This window comes from Aquarana catesbeiana, linkage group LG06 (genome assembly GCF_042186555.1).
Source record: "Aquarana catesbeiana isolate 2022-GZ linkage group LG06, ASM4218655v1, whole genome shotgun sequence".
NCBI classification, from domain to species: Eukaryota; Metazoa; Chordata; class Amphibia; order Anura; family Ranidae; genus Aquarana; species Aquarana catesbeiana.
This window is the reverse complement of record NC_133329.1, coordinates 156,919,019-156,936,016: the sequence shown is the minus strand read 5'-3', so window position 1 is coordinate 156,936,016 and position 16,998 is coordinate 156,919,019. Positions and strand designations below refer to the sequence as shown.

Here is a 16,998-nt window from a genome sequence, read left to right as displayed (position 1 = left end):
AACCACTTTAAATCACCACTTTTTTGATTTTACTTGTATAAAACAAAAACTACTAAAAATTTGGAAAAGAAACACATTTTTTGTTTTTGTTATGAAATTTAGCAATAAAATTATCTTTCTTCATAAATTTAGGCCAACATTTATGCTGCTACATTTCTTTGGGAAAAATAACCCAGAATACAATTGTCTAAGTTGGTGAAGTAAAATTAGAAAAATATATACATAAAACTATTTTTCAAAAGTAAAAAACTGATAATTGGCATGTGCGTATGTATTCACCCCCTTTGTTATGAAGCCCATAAAAAGCTCTGGTGCAACCAATTACCTTTAGAAGTCACATAATTAGTGAAATGATGTCCACCTGTGTGCAATCTAAGTGTCACATGATCTGTTATTACATATACACACCTTTTTGAAAGGCCCCAGAGGCTGCAACACCTAAGCAAGAGGCACCACTAACCAAACACTGCCATGAAAACCAAGGAACTCTCCAAACAAGTAAGGGACAATGTTGTTGAGAAGTACAAGTCAGAGTTAGGTTATAAAAAAATATCCAAATGTTTGATGATCTCTAGGAGCAAGATCAAATCTATCATAACCAAATAGAAAGAACACGGCACAACAGCAAACCTGCCAAGAGACGGCCGCACACCAAAACTTATGGACCGGGCAAGGAGGGCATTAATCAGAGAGGCAGCACAGACACCTAAGGTAACCCTGGAGGAGCTGCAGAGTTCCACAGCAGAGACTGGAGTATCTGTACACAGGACGACAATAAGCCGTACGCTCCAGAGTTGGGCTTTATGGCAGAGTGGCCAGAAGAAAGTAATTACTTTCTGCAAATAACAAAATGGCACGTTTTGAGTTTGCAAAAAGGCACGTGGGAGACTCCCAAAATGTATGGAGGAAGGGGTGCTCTCGTCTGATGAGACTAAAATTTTACTTTTTGGCCCTCAAAGAAAACGCTATGTCTGGCGCAAACCCAACACATCACCCAAAGAGCACCAGCTGGACTGGGAAACTGGTCAGAGTTGAGGGAAAGATGGATGGTGCTAAATACAGGGATATTCTTGAGCAAAACCTGTACCACTCTGTGTGTGATTTGAGGCTAGGACAAAGGTTCACCTTTCAGCAGGACAATGACCACAAACACACTGCTAAAGCAACACTTGAGTGGTTTAAGGGTAAACATGTAAATGTGTTGGAATGGCCTAGTCGTAGCCCAGACCTCAATCCAATAGAAAATCTGTGGTCAGACTTAAAGATTGCTTATCACAAGTGCAAACCATCCAACTTGAAGGAGCTGGAGCAGTTTTGCAAGGAGGAATGGGCAAATTCCCATTGGTAAGACGTGGCAAGCTCATAGAGGCTTATCCAAAGCGACTTGGAGCTTGATAGCCGCAAAAGGTGGCTCTACAAAGTATTGACTTTAGGGGGGTGAATAGTTATGCACATTGACTTTTTCTGTTATTGGTTGGTTGCTTCACAATAAAAAAAAAAAAAAATCTTCAAAGTTGTGGGCATGTTCTGTAAATTAAATGATGCATATCTTCAAACATCCATGTTAATTCCAGGTTGTGAGGCAACAAAACACGAAAAATGCCAAGGTGGGTGAATACTTTTGCAAGGCACTGTAAATGCATGGAGGATTAGACACTCAGGGAGTCAGGATTATACTTTTTATTCCCCAGTCCATGGGTCATTCTCAAGGATTGATTATGTGCTAATAGAACACCAATTGGTACCGTCTCTTAAAGGTGCTGACATAAAAGCAATTACTCTTTCTGACCATGCCCCAGTAGTGATCCAATTAGAAATATCAGGGGGTTTCCCAGTGGGAAAGAACTGGAAATTAAACAATTTTCTTATTCAGGACCCTGGGATAACTAAGAAGATTGAGCAGGAGCTGGAGGCCTTCTTTGCCGTTACATTAAAAAATCCCCCGATCAATTATGTGGGAATCACATAAGGCTTTTATAAGGAGAATATTAATAGGGAAGAAGAGAGAGAGGGGGGAGAAAATTAGCACTTTATATAGAGAGATACAGGAATTAGAACAAATAACAAGACCTAAAGGTATCCAGAGAGACAAGAATTAATGGTAAGGGAGGAGTTAGTAGAATTGTTAGAACAAGAATAAAAGTATGCTTTTCATATAGTAAATAAGAAGAGGTATCAATGGGGTAATAAATCTGGGAAATGGTTGGACAGAATAGCAAAGGAAAAAAAAATGTATATTTTATCCCTAACATTAAAAACGATAAGGGAGAGATGGTGTACTCATCCCCTGAAATAGCGAACGTATTCCACTCATATTATGGTTCGTTGTATAATGTGAGCCAGAGGGGGGAAAATAGAGGGAAACGAGACATGGAAGCCCAAGAGTACCTGCGGGGCCTAGACCTTCCCATGGTGCCTAAGGAGTACGGGTACTCTACTTTATACTATAAAAGATTCCAAAAGCTTCCTAAATTATGCGACTACCTGAATACATTAGCAGAAGGAGAGATCCTGCGGGAGGAATCATTATTAGCCTATATAATTTTTATTTTAAAAGAAGCCCCAGCGAGTTATAAGCCAAAATCTCTTTTAAATACAGATATTAAGATTTTTGTCAAAATAATCACAGAAAGATTGAAACCGTTGCTACCAAGCTGGATCCATAACGATCAGGTAGGGTTTGTGACAAGGAAGAAATGGGAGGGATAACAGCCTGAAGTCTATGTTCTTGATACATGAAGTGAGAGGGAGGGAAGACCCCAGTCGCACTTTTGTCAATAGTTGCCGAAAAGGCCTTTGACAGGGTGGACTGGGGTTTTATGTTCGGGACATTGAGACATCCACGTGTGGGTGAGAGGATGATGCGATGGATATCGGCCTTCTAAAACCACCCAATGGCTAATTAGAATAAATAATTATTTATCTCCTCCCCTTAAACTATTTAATGGGAAGAGGCAGGGGTGCCCCCTCTCCCCAATGCTATGTGTAATAGCATTGGAACCCCTATTAGCTGCAATCCGTAACAATCCGGATATTAGAGGGGTGAGAGTGGGGGAAAGGGAGTATAGAGTGGCCGTTTATGCAGATTATTTGCTTTTTTATATTTCTAATCCCAGGACAACAACCCTAATAATATTAGAGAAGCTGAGTCGATACGGAAAACTGACTAACTTTAAAATAAATATGTCTAAATCTGAGATTTTGAATATAACTACACCAAGGGAGGAACAGCAAGCAATCCAACCCAAAATCCCCTTTGTATGGTGCAAGGAGGAATTGGGATATTTGGGAATAAAGCTGACTCCATCTCTGGGGACTATGTTTAAGGCTAATTATATCCCAATGCTTAATAAGGATTAATGAACAACTGAACATTGAGGCACAAACCCCTTTCGTGGATAGGGAGAATAAATGCATTAAAGATGAATATCTTGCCAAGGATAATATACATCTTTCAAATGATTCCAATAACACGTCCTCAGGATAACTTTAGGAAATTAAAATCAATGGTACTAAAATACATATGAGCACATAAACGTCCTAGGATCGCATATGCAACACTGGTGAAGGAAAAAGACAGGGGGGTTAGCAGCACCGGATTTTAAGAAATACTATCAGGCGATCTCTATTTCCCGGATCGCAGATTGGATTCACAATAAAGGGAACAGCTGGGTAAATATAGAGATATCACAGAGTAAAGTTGATGTAGGGAAGATGGTTTGGATACCACCCAAACACCGAGATTTAGCCTCTAGCACAAACCCACTAACTAGAAATACTTTTAAGATATGGGATGGATTGGGTAGACTACACCATTGGGATTATAATTCACCACTAATGTCCATATTAGGCACAAACTGCTTTAGACCAGGGAAAGAAGAACACGTATATACCACAAGATGGGGAAATACTATTGCAAGACGCGATGAAAGGGAATAGATTATACACGTATTTGGAAATCGCACATGAATGGGGAAATAAACCACTAGACAAATGGAAGTACACACAATTACAGCATTTTACACAATCACTACCACAACCACTACGGGGAAAAGGACACATGAGATTAATAGAGAAATTACTCTGCTCCCTTTTTAAGTTTAAATCAAAGTATATCTAAAATATAAAAAATTCTGATTAAGGAAATAGAACACGAACAACCACCCTATTTGGGGAAATGGGAAGAGGAAATAGGCCCCCTTTAGAGATGAAGAACACAGGAAAAAAAAAATCTTAAGAATAACTCCTTTTTCCTCAGGGGATGTTAGGACAGTGGAAATGTGCTATAAACTATTGGCAAGATGGTATGTGACTCCCCAGAGAGCGCATAGGCTCGGGGCAGAGGGCCCTCCAACTTGCTGGAGAGGCTGTGACACCCCAGGGACCTTTGTGCATCTGTGGTGGGAATGCATAAAGATACAACCTTATTGGGAGGGAATTATAGGAGCGATTTATCAAATAACGGGAGAATCGATTCAGAAGGACCCCTGGAAATGTTTATTTCATGATACGAGAAAAGCGGTCTCCCAATACAAGAACACCTTAGTTCCATACCTCCTAAACGCAGCTAAAAGCTTGATTCTGAGTTTATGGAGAACCCAAGAAATCCCGAAGATGAAAGAGTGGAATGGGTGAGATCCATGGAGGAAATAATACACACAGTAGAGGATTCACTGGAGGCATACCGTAATATATGGGGAAAATGGATGGAGTTTAAAAAATCCTGTGGATTTATGTCTATGATGGAGGCTTAGGGAGACCGGGGAGATGAGGGTGGGAGAAGAGAGAGAGGGTGAGGGATTGTTGGGGAGGTGCTAGGTCTTTTTTTTTTGTTTGGGGGGGATTGGGGAGCATAAATTAATTGATGTAACAAGGAATTTAAATGTAGGAATGTGATATACAATGTACACTTAACATTTTTTTCTATAATAAAAGAGAATATAGAAAAAAAAATTAAAATATTTTGTGTCCACTATTATTTTTCAGCACTGCCTTAACCCTCTTGGGCTTGGAGTTCAACCGGGGCTTCACAGGTTGCCACTGGAGTCCTCTTCCACTCCTCCATGATGACATCACGGAGCTGGTGGATGTTAGAGACCTTTCGTTTCTCCACCTTCCATTTGAGGATGCCCCACAGATGCTCAATAGGGTTTAGGTCTGGAGACATGCTTGGCCAGTCCATCACCTTTTCTTTCAGCTTCTTTAGCAAAGCAGTAGTCATCTTGGAGTAGTGTTTGGGGTTGTAATAATGTTGGAATACTGCCCTGCGGCCCAGTCTCCGAAGGGAGGGGATCATGTTCTGCTTCAGTAAGTCACAGTACATGTTGGCATTCATGGTTCCCTCAAAGAACAGTATCTCCCCAGTGCTGGTAGCACTCATGCAGCCCCAGACTATGACACTCCCACCACCATGCTTGACTGTAGGCAAGACACACTTGTCTTTGTACTCCTCACCTGGTTGCCACCACACACGCTTGACGCCATCTAAACCAAATAAGTTTATCTTGGTCTCATCAGATCACAGGACATGGTTCCAGTAATCCATGTCCTTAGTCTTCTTGTCTTCAGCAAACTGTTTGCGGGCTTTCTTGTGCATCATCCATAGAACAGACTTCCTTCTGAGACGACAGCCATGCAGACCAATTTGATGCAGTGTGCGGCGTATGGTCTTAGCACTGACAGGCTGACCCCCACCCCTTCAACCTCTGCAGCAATCATACCTCTATTTCCCAAAGACCATCTCTGGATATGATGCTGAGCACGTGCACTCTTTGGTCAACCATGGCGAGGCCTGTTCTGAGTGGAACCTATCCTGTTAAACAGCTGTATGTTCTTGGCCACCGTGCTGCAGCTAAGTTTCAGGGTCTTGGCAATCTTCTTATAGTCTAGGCCATCTTTATGTAGATCAACAATTCTTTTTTTCAGATCCTCAGTTTTTTGCCATGAGGTGCCATGTTGAACTTCCAGTGACCAGTATGAGAGAGTGAGAGCGATAACAACAAATTTAACACACCTGCTCCCCAGTCACACCTGAGACCTTGTAACACTAATGAGTCACATAACACCGGGGAGGGAAAATGACTAATTGGGCCCAATTTGAACATTTTCACTTATGGGTGTACTCACTTTTGTTGCCAGCGGTTTAGACATTAATGGCTGTGTGTTGAGTTATTTTTAGAGGACAGCAAATTTACACTGTTATACAAGCTGTACACTCACTACTTTACATTGTTGCAAAGTGTTATTTCTTCAGTGTTGTCACATGAAAAGATATAATAAAATATTTACAAACATGTGAGGGGTGTATTCACTTTTGTGAGGTACTGTAGATAGATACACACAAACACACAGTACCTCACAAAAGTATAATATATATATATATATTTTATTATTTTTTATTTTTTTTTTTTTTTTTTTTGAAAACTGGTCAGTCTTGATGTACTAGCTGCCCATCTCATTTCTTGAGGCCCTAAAATGCCAGGACAGACTTTTTTGGAAAGTAGGCAGTCCATATTATTTAGTAAGAGGCATGGTGAGGTTTTTTGGAAAGTAGGCAGTCCATATTATTTAGTAAGAGGCATGGTGAGGTTTTTTTGGAAAGTAGGCAGTCCATATTATTTAGTAAGAGGCATGGTGAGGTTTTTGAAGTTATTTTTTTGCACAAAAAATTTCTTGGAAAAGGAAAAAATAAATAAAATTATTTTTTTCACAAAACTATCATTTTACCAAGTTATTTCTCATACACAGCATAGGCATAGTTGCAATTACACCCCAAAACACATTCAGCTATGCCTGCCAAGCTTGGGGATACCACGTGAGACTTTTTCACAGCCTAGAGGCATAGAGGCGGTCAAAATCCAAGGAGCACCTTCAGGCTTTCTAGGGACATAAATTATGCATCTAGTTTCCTGACTACCTATCACATTTTTGGAGGCCTTAGAGCACCAAGACAGTGGAAACACCAACAAAATGACCATATTTTGGAACGCAAACTTCCCAACATATTTTATAAGAGGCATAATGAGTTTCTTGAAAATATCATTTTTGGAAAATGCAGAAATAAAATTAATTTATTTTTATACACAAAGTTATCAATTTGTAAATTTCATCCCAAAATACATTCTGCTACTCCTCCAGAGCGTGATGATACCACATGTCTGCAGGGGATGGCTTGGAATGTTATCTGGCAGGAATGTAGTCAGTCAGAAGTGCAGATGGGTCAGTTAAGGCAGTGAAATGGTCAGCAAACAAACATAGCATTCGTCCAGGCAGCAAGCAGAAACATGGTCAATAAATAGGCCAGGGTCAGTACAGGCGGAAGGGAAAGGCAATACTGCCCTTGTGTGGCAGTGATCAGGAACACTGTTCCTGGCTTACATTGGTCTGGTGACACACTGACTGTGGTGTGGTGAGCTGAGAACTGTGACTGGCTGCACTATTAGGGCTCGTTCACATGTGGGGTTGGAGGGGGGGGCATAAAACCTTGCAGTTGAGCCGCATTTGTACAGCCCTTCAACCGCCACCCCTGTGAGCTGCAGAGGCAGCAGCTGGGGGTGTATACATACCGCAGCTTTCATGCTAATGGTCACAGCGGTGGCCGGGTTCGACCCATTCAAGTGAGTGGGGGTGCTTGTGTGAGGTCCAAGGAGTTAAAGCAGGTGGTGAGGAGATGAAGCAACGCCTTCTCAAATGTTCTCTGAAGAGCCATCTGAACACAGATGGCTCTTCAGAGAGCATCGCACATGTAAAAAAATCCTTATGGTGATACTATGACTGATGTGGTGGTGATTAGGGATACTGACTAGCAGCAGTGGTCTGGTAACATTGTACTTCTGTGGCAGTAATCAGAGGCAATGGCTGGTGGCACTGACATCCTCAGTGTCCTGTAGACACAGCAGTCACAGATCGTGCAGCTGTGCACTCTTGAGGGGATGCATAAGTAGTCAGTGTAGACACTCACTGAAACACACAAATTGTGGTGTGAACTGACCCCGAAAAAGAACCAAAAACGTAAAGCTTTATGAGACAAATACTGTACCCAAAATTCTGAACACATTCACTGCCATTTTATGTTAACAGAAAAATTAACAATAATTCACAGTAGATTCTGCTTTTCCATGAAAACTGAAGAACAGAATTATTATGTACATTATAGACCTAATTATTTGGTAATAGTGTGAAGGTTGTCTTCTCTTTTTAACTGTACCGATGGTCTTACGCTCTTCCTGCTGAAAGATGGTTGTACTTTTAGTCCAGCTAGTATTTGAAGAAGAAAAGGAAACATATGGGTTCACAGTAGTAGACAAAAGCTGACGGTCTGAAAGCAAATTGTATTTAGGTTGCCCTGCAGTAAAAGAATGATGAATTGCATAACTAAAAAAAAGATGGCAAGCTTCAATTTTGGAACACACTCATATCAGCCAGGTGTTACACTATAGGTGAAAGTGAAACCATCTTTCTAGATCCCAACCTAATCCAATGTAATGAATGGCCAAATTACAAATAGACCTAAGTAACAGGAGAAATTAGATTACATACTCTACGAGCGATTTAGAGGAAACGTTTGCACTCATCTCTGCTTCCCTACAAACATGTGACCTTCTAAATTAGTCAATTATCCCAGACTGCCAAAAAGTATGCAGGAAGAGATATCCAAGAGACCCTTATTGGCAAACTATTCAGGACGGACTAGTTTGTCCTCAAATCATAGCTTTTGGTCTGTAAAATAGTAGAGACACCTACAGAGACTGCTTCAGAGACACAAGGAATTACAGAATGCCTCAGGACAGTACTAAGGAATTCTATCAAAAACAAATAATATAATTTTAAGTGGATGGAGATAAGGCCACCTTGTGTGTAATGTTATATTTATCTTTCAGAACCCTGCTGTAATGGCAGTCTCTTCATCCTATTGTCCACCCTGATTTTTATCTATCAGAGACCAAATAATTTAGAGTGGAATCTTTCTAAGACCACAAGAGGCACAAGAGCTGAGCTGAGAGATTGTAGTTTATGTAAGGGAGGTAAACTTAAAGCTGGACTCCAGCTTTTCATACACTTACACAAAGTTTTAAAGCAGATCTAAGCCAAAAAGGAAAAATTTACTATATTGACAGCTTACTGATCTTTACATGTGGTGGCTGCATTTGTTTTTTAGGCTTTTTTCTTTTTTCTACTTGTTGATCTGGCTAGTTGTCTGCTATTTTTCAACTTCATGTAACAGACCGAACTGTCCAGCCAATACTGGAAATTAGAATTTCAAGACAAACCATTTAACACTGACAAGCATGATTACAAGGGTCAGCTTTTATAAATTTATGTAAAACCTTTATCCCAAAAGAAAAAAACGTTTCTGCAACAGCTTAAAGAGGAAGTAAACCCTGATGGGATTTACTTCCTCTTTGTTCCCCTGCAAAGTAAAAGCATAATGGGCTAGTATGCACTGCATACTAGCCAATTATGTGGCACTTACCTGCAAACGAAGCCTGCGCTGTCCCCACTGGTGGCCGCATCCATCTTTGCCCCACTTCCTTCTGGGGCCCCGGATTCTGGCTCTGTGACTGGCCAGAGCCGCATGACGTCACTCCCACGCATGCACGTGGGAGCCGTCAGTCACGGGACAGGGGGAGCGTTTCTTCACAGCGCATGCACCAATGACATCATCGGCGCAGTGTACAGCAAATATCTCCTAAATGGCGCACGTTTAGGAGATATTTCCAGTACCTATAGGTAGGTAAGCCTTATTATAGGCTTACCTATAGGTAAAAGTCACAATAAGAGGTTTACAACCACTTTAAGTGTTGCTGGCATTCAGCTTTAATTTGTTGGTCCAGTCCATCTAAATTTGCTCATGCATCTAACACTGCTCTCTCCACAGGTTAACAATGCTGCTGTGCAGAGGTGGCTCTATTGCTTCTCCATGGAGTGAAGCTGCCCTAAAACAGAAAGTATATTACTGGCTGGATTACCAGATGTAAAACAAAAAAAATCCTTAAAAAAGGAAACTAATGTAGACACCACATTTAGGAGCTGGTAAACTGCAATATATAATTTTTTTGTTTATTTTATATATACTTTATGTTCATATACAAGTAGCCTTCCAACCTAAAAAGCATAGACTAGTTTTATTTTCCTACAAAACCTCTCTTGTGAACCAGTTCAACCAAAATGAAGACTCATTAAATTAAAAGCTAATGTACACAAAACATTAGCTACATAGTAAACAGGCTTCAAATGCAGGGGTAACCCAACTTTTATCACCAAAGCCACCAGAGCGAGCAAAAGAGCGAGAAGACAGCGGAGAAGACCCGGCAGAAGACAGCGGACAGAGGAAGAAGAACCGGAGAGAGCGCAGAAGAGCCGGAGAGGGGAGAAGAATTCGGTAGAGACGCCGGAGCTGCTTAATAAATTACTTTAAAACCCTGTGTAATGTGTTTTATTTTTGACACTTTTTTTGGTCAATGGGTGAATGTGGCCTGGTACAGTTCGTGGGGGGGGGGGGGGGGTCGGGGGGGGGGGGGGGGCGCTCGCTCGTCCCCACCCCCTTTCCTGACCTGCCGGGCTGTGTAAGGGTCTGGTATGGATTTGGGCAGACCCCATGCCGTTTTTTTCGCGTGGGGGTTCCCCTGAAAATCCATACCAGACCGAAGGGCCTGGCATGCTCTTGGAGGGGGAATCCATGCCGTTTTTTGTGTGCGTGGAGTTCCGCCTAAAGATTCGCACCAGACACAGTGCCTGGTATTGTTGGGGATTAAAAGTCGGATCCCTGTTTATTGAAGTCGGACGCATTTCAGACTTCAATTCACAGGGCAAAGTCGGACCCAAAGTGGTATGACTGTCGTGTCGTACCAGTGTGAACCCAGCCTGATTTTGCACTCTCTAGCTTTAATAAATAAACCCCTTTATATTTAGGAATGAGTCGTACATACTGGCCATCAGTGGTAAAGTGTTGGCAAATTTAAGTCCCTGGTTTATATATCAGCGAGGGCAGGCTGTATTAAGTGCCATAGTTTCTTAGTCCTACCCCCAACTTAGTCCTACCCTGAAACTTAGTACTACCCCAATCTTACAGCTAAGCTCCACCACATGTAATTTAACTTACAAATGCCAGAACCTTTTTGGCTATAAAAAGCTGTAGCATTTAACATCTGAATAAAAGTGGTAGGGCATAACTCCAGAAAATTATCGTATCCAGGCACAAAGCACCTGCTATAGGTGCTTGCAGGCACCACAAATTACTGCAATTTATCAGGTATGTCTCAAAGTTTATACACTTTAAAGGACTCAAAAAGTTCACTATGGACGTATGCACAAAATAAATTAAGTGATAGAGATTCTTCCCTTTAATAGCACCCTAGAAAACAAGCTTAGAGGTTGCCCCTCAGTGGTCAAGTTAGTAGTGAGGCTCACAGTCTTCTACCATGCTGTCGGTGATGTAGTTACTGTGCAGGATGTGTTCATAATATAACTTCTCAGTGGCTGTATTAACTGTCCAAGCCACAACCTCAATGCCTCTGTTATTCCACTTCTCCACATAGTCTCTGTAGGGAAGAAAAGCACATTTAAGTTTTATAAGTTTTATACTTGACTGATACTGAATAGCACACTTTTACTTTCAATTGTCAATATATAATTCTATAAGACCCTGTCCACTGCATTTTAAAACAAACATAGGAGCATTAAGGCTGGGTTCACACTGATGCGAATTTACAGTGGGTTTGATGCGTTTAGGAACACACAGATTTGCAGGTCATGTAAAAAGCATATTATTTCATGGCTTTGGTTCACATCTATGCGTTGCAAATTTGGTGCGAGAAAAAAAAAAAAGGGTCCTGTGCTTGTCGACTGCGGGTGCAATGCGAATTCCTATGGTGCAGTGCAAATTTTATCTTCATAGGCTTCAACTGAACTTGCAGTAAATTCGCTGCACATAGTTCACATAATTGCGAATTGTTCACTGTCTGCCAGCTAAAATTTGCGGTAAAATCGCAGTAAATTCACACCTGTCCACCTCAAAACGCAAGGCAAATTTGCACCTCACACAGGACAAAAAAAATGGATCAAATTCGCAGTACATTGCATTGCAGTAGTGTGAACCTAGGCTAAAGGATGAGGCTTGGGTTCACTGCTACTATGGGTTCAAAGCGAAACATCCCGCCGCTAACTTTCACTTGAAACTACTCCCCCCTCCTCTCGTATCCCCTTCACCCCCCTTCTCCCCCGCAAACTGGATCCCCACAGCTACCATCATTAGCCGACATCCCTCCTCTGCCGCACCCACCAGCTTCAGGTGCTGCATGGGGCTTAGGGGGATCCAGATGTGTGTTCCCCGCCAGTCACATCACCCCCTGTAGTAACCCTGCTCCCACGATCTATCACCGCTTAGAGCGGCATCCCTCCTTCCCTTCCTGCCGCCTTCAGCTGCTTCCTGCACTAAACTCCAGTGATCTGTCATGCTGCGGAGTGCGGCGGGGGGCGAGAGGGAGTGGTACAGGTGGGGGTGAAGTTGAGGGCTTGAGTTGTAGTAGAGTGGGCGCAGGCAGCGATTACTACAGATCGCTTCTATATATTCCACTGACAGCTGATATATAGTAAACCGCAAGTGTTACTATCCATCAGACTGTCAGTTTATGAATGAATTAGGAAGCGCTATACAGATTCCTTACTCGTTCATATAAAGTGCTACAGAGAATTCATAACGGCTTCAATGGTGCCCCCTTTTCCCCCTAAACTGTCTTACAGCTGTTATATGCAGTGCTGGGAACAAGAGTTGATTTACTGTTCTTTTTCTCCCCACGGAGAGCATGTGTGAAGCGAAATTCTACCCCGTGATTAATGTGTCACGTTGTGACTGAAGTGGCTCCCCTACTGGTGGTTGTGAGGCCAGCAGGAGACAGGACCTGTTTTTCTATTAACCTTTCTTCTGCTCAATCTTTTATTGCAAGAATTCTCCTGAATGCCTTAAGGAGCTCGGCTGAGACCAGGGCTTTGCAACATCTGCTTTTTTCCCCTTCCAATTGCTGCAATAACACAGATTGTTCACCAGTGGTTCAACATGTTTGGAACAGTATATACAGCACACAGAGACTGCAACGCATAGGTTCTCGGGCACTATGGGGTCTATACCAGAAACTTGGACCTTGGTTGGCTCACCGCAATGGGACGGGGGGTGGGAGTACGGGAAATGAGACACTGTGGAATGTGATATTTTTCAATTGCTCTGATATGTATTTACTATGGCCGAGGGATGAACGTGTTGACTGTGGTATCCTGGAACGTTAGGGGTCTGGGTGACCCCCTCAAGCGTACCGTGGTTTCCACATCTATGCGCAAATACCTCCCTGCTATTTGTGCCTTACAGGAGAATCACGTCACCTCTGATTCCCTGTCTTGCCTGAAATTCCGTTGGGTGGGCAGGGCCTATCATTCCACTCACACCTCATTTTCCAGAGGGGTGAGTGTATTGATACATGGCTCCCTGGATTACCAGGAACTTGATAATGTGGTTGACACTGAGGGGAGATATGTCATTCTACATTGCTTTCTGTTTTCTTTGAAATATATACTTGCCTTTGTTTACAGTGGGGACGGAAAGTATTCAGACCTCCTTACATTTTTCACTCTTTGTTATATTGCAGCTATTTGCTAAAATCATTTAAGTTCATTTTTTCACTCATTAATGTGCACACAGCACCCCATATTAACAGAAAAACACAGAATTGTTGACATTTTTGCAGATTTATTAAAAAAGAAAAACTAAAATATCACATGGTCCTAAGTATTCAGACCCTTTGCTGTGACACTAATATATTTAACTCAGGTGCTGTCCATTTCTTCTGATCATCCTTGAGATGGTTCTGCACCTTCATTTGAGTCCAGCTGTGTTTGATTATACTGATTGGACTTGATTGGGAAAGCCACACACCTGTCTATATAAGACCTTAAGGGTCGGTTCACACTGGGGCGACTTGGGATCCGACTTGTACGCCCTCAAGTCGCCCCAAGTCGCCCCAAGTCGCTTTGCATTTAGATTATCATGGTAGGCAATGGGAGCGTCTTAATTGACACTACTGAAGTCGCTCCGACTTCAGAAAAGGTTCCTGTACTACTTCTATCCGACTTGTAGGCGACTTGTACCCATTCAACTCAATGTAAGTCGCCTGCAAGTCGGATCTCTCAAGCGACTTTGCAGAGAAAACCCCTCCCTCCCCCCTCCCTCCCAGAGAGGTGATTGGCCACAGGCGAAGTCGCCTGTCATGGAGGCAACTTCAAGTCGCCTCGTAATTTGCCGAAGTCGCGCTAAAGTCGCGCTAAAGTCACGCTAAAGTCGCGCTGAAGCCGCGTTGAAGTCGCGGTACAAAGTCGCGCTAAAGTCGTGTTGCCCATGTGTGAACCGACCCTAAAGCTCACAGTGCATGTCAGAGCAAATGAGAATCATGAGGTGAAAGGAACTGCCTGAAGAGCTCAGAGACAGAATTGTGGCAAGGCACAGATCTGGACAAGGTTACAAAAAAATTTCTGCTGCACTTAAGGTTCCTAAGAGCACAGTGGCCTCCATAATCCTTAAATGGAACACATTTGGGATGACCAGAACCCTTCCTAGACCTGGCCGTCCGGCCAAACTGAGCTATCGGGGGAGAAGAGCCTTGGTGAGAGAGGTAAAGAAGAACCCAAAGATCACTGTGGCTGAGCTCCAGAGATGCAGTTGGGAGAAGGGAGAAAGTTGTAGAAAGTCAACCATCACTGTAGCCCTCCACCAGTCGGGGCTTTATGGCAGAGTGGCCCGACGGAAGCCTCTCCTCAGTGCAAGACACATGAAAGCCCGCATGGAGTTTGCTAAAAAAAAAAAACACCTGAAGACCTCCAAGATGGTGGGAAATAAGATTCTCTGGTCTGATGAGACCAAGATGGAACTTTTTGGCCTTAATTCTAAGCGGTATGTGTGGAGAAAAACAGGCACTGCTCATCACCTGTCCAATACAGTCCCAACAGTGAAGCATGGTGGTGGCAGCATCATGCTGTGAGGGGGTTTTTCAGCTGCAGGGATAGGATGACTGGTTGGAATCGAGGGAAAGATGAATGTGGCCAAGTACAGGGATATCCTGGACGAAAACCTTCTCCAGAGTGCTCAGGACCTCAGACTGGGCCGAAGGTTTACCTTCCAACAAGACAATGACCCTAAGCACACAGCTAAAATAACAAAGGAGTGGCTTCACAACAACTCTGTGACTGTTCTTGAATGGCCCAGCCAGAGCCCTGACTTAAGCCCCATTGAGCATCTCTGGAGAGACCTAAAAATGGCTGTCCACCAACGTTTACCATCCCACCTGACAGAACTGGAGAGGATCTGCAAGGAGGAATGGCAGAGGATCCCCAAATCCAGGTGTGAAAAACTTGTTGCATCTTTCCCAAAAAGACTCATGGCTGTATTAGATCAAAAGGATGCTTCTACTAAATACTGAGCAAAGGGTCTGAATACTTAGGACCATGTGATATTTCAGTTTTTTTTTTTAATAAATGTGCAAAAATGTCAACAATTCTGTGTTTTTTCTGTCAATATGGGGTGCTGTGTGTACATCAATGAGGAAAAAAATGAACTTAAATGATTTTAGCAAATGGATGCAATATAACAAAGAGTGAAAAGTTTAAGGGGGTCTGAATACTCTGTCGCCACTGTATATCCCACCCCTATATAGTCATTAGGTGTTGCCAGTGGTTCTTGAGTTTCAGTTGAAGCACCCGGATGTACCGTTATATATCTTGGGTGACTTTAATTGCTACTTGTACCCTCAATTAGACAGACCGGGGAGAGGCATATGCCGAACAGCTTTGAAAAAACTGGTTGAGGAGGTGGGCTCATATCCCATACCACCCCCGATGAGGGGGTGGTACGGGATACATTCAAGGCCTTCCTCAGGGACCTATTTATCAGGGAAATTAACGGTTTTAAAAGTGCTTCCAAAGCACAAAGCGAGGGGGTGGAGAGATTGGTACATGATTTAGAGGTCAAGTCTGTCATTAACCCCACAGAGGATCATAGGGATGCGTGGCTACCTGCTCAAGCTGCGCTTAGCTGACTAACCTCCTCCGTGGCAGAGCGGAAAACGCTTCTTCAGCAAACTTGTATTTTATGAGGAGGGTGAACATACTGATTGCCTGTTAGCAAAAATTGCCCACTCGCAGCAAACATCCCCGTCCATGGGTGCCTTAAGGGTAGCCGCCAGTACAGTAACCAGTTCTCGCTCATACTACTCTGATCTATACAGATCCCGGCAGAATTATACAGAAAGTTCTCTACAAACATATTTAGAAGGGGTAGAGTTACCATCTCTGTCTGATGTTGACAGGCAACTACTGGATGCTCCTCTGACACTGGAGGAGCTACAGGTGGTGACCGGAATGTTCCCCAACTCCAAAGCGCCGGGAGAGGATGGAATTCCTGCCGAGGTGTATAAGCAGTATGGTGAACAGTTACTACCTAAGCTGTTAATGGTATTTAATGATGCCAAAAAAAAATGGGTACCTCCCTAGCTCTATGTCCAAAGCCATTATAGTTTTGCTGTTGAAATCTGGAAAGGATCCCTTAGACCCAGGCTTGTATAGGCCAATACCCCTTCTGCAATCACACGTGAAAATACTGGCTAAGGTGCTGGTCCTAAGATTGAACAAGGTAATATCTTCCATAATTCATTCAGACCAAGCAGGGTTCATGCCTCAGAAATCTACAGCTATAAATCTACGCAGGCTATTTATCAATTTACAATCTAAGTCCGATAATATGGGGGACAGGGCGTTGCTCTCTCGACGCCCATAAGGCCTTTGACAGTATTGAATGGTCTTATCTATGGGTCATCCTGTCTAAATTTGGGTTCGGAAAGGATTTTATAGCTTGGGTCCAGCTGTTGTATAGCTCTCTGAAGGCAGCCATTAGACAGGCAGGGAAGGTATCTCCTTACTTGAGTCTCTTTAGGGGCACTAGACAGGGATGCCCCTTATTGC

At 42.8% G+C, this 16,998-nt stretch overlaps 1 protein-coding gene across 2 annotated transcripts in view; it reads right to left on the bottom strand.

The window, feature by feature from the left end:
* Positions 1-11,319: 11,319 nt before the first annotated feature.
* The window catches only part of GDE1 (glycerophosphodiester phosphodiesterase 1), a 49,645-nt gene continuing 43,966 nt past the window's right edge, over positions 11,320-16,998 (bottom strand). For both annotated transcript variants that reach the window (XM_073591104.1, XM_073591103.1), the window contains one exon: positions 11,320-11,540. In XM_073591104.1, the coding sequence (XP_073447205.1) occupies positions 11,393-11,540 (148 nt within the window). In that variant the 3' untranslated portion in view covers positions 11,320-11,392. The remainder of the gene's footprint in view (positions 11,541-16,998) is intronic.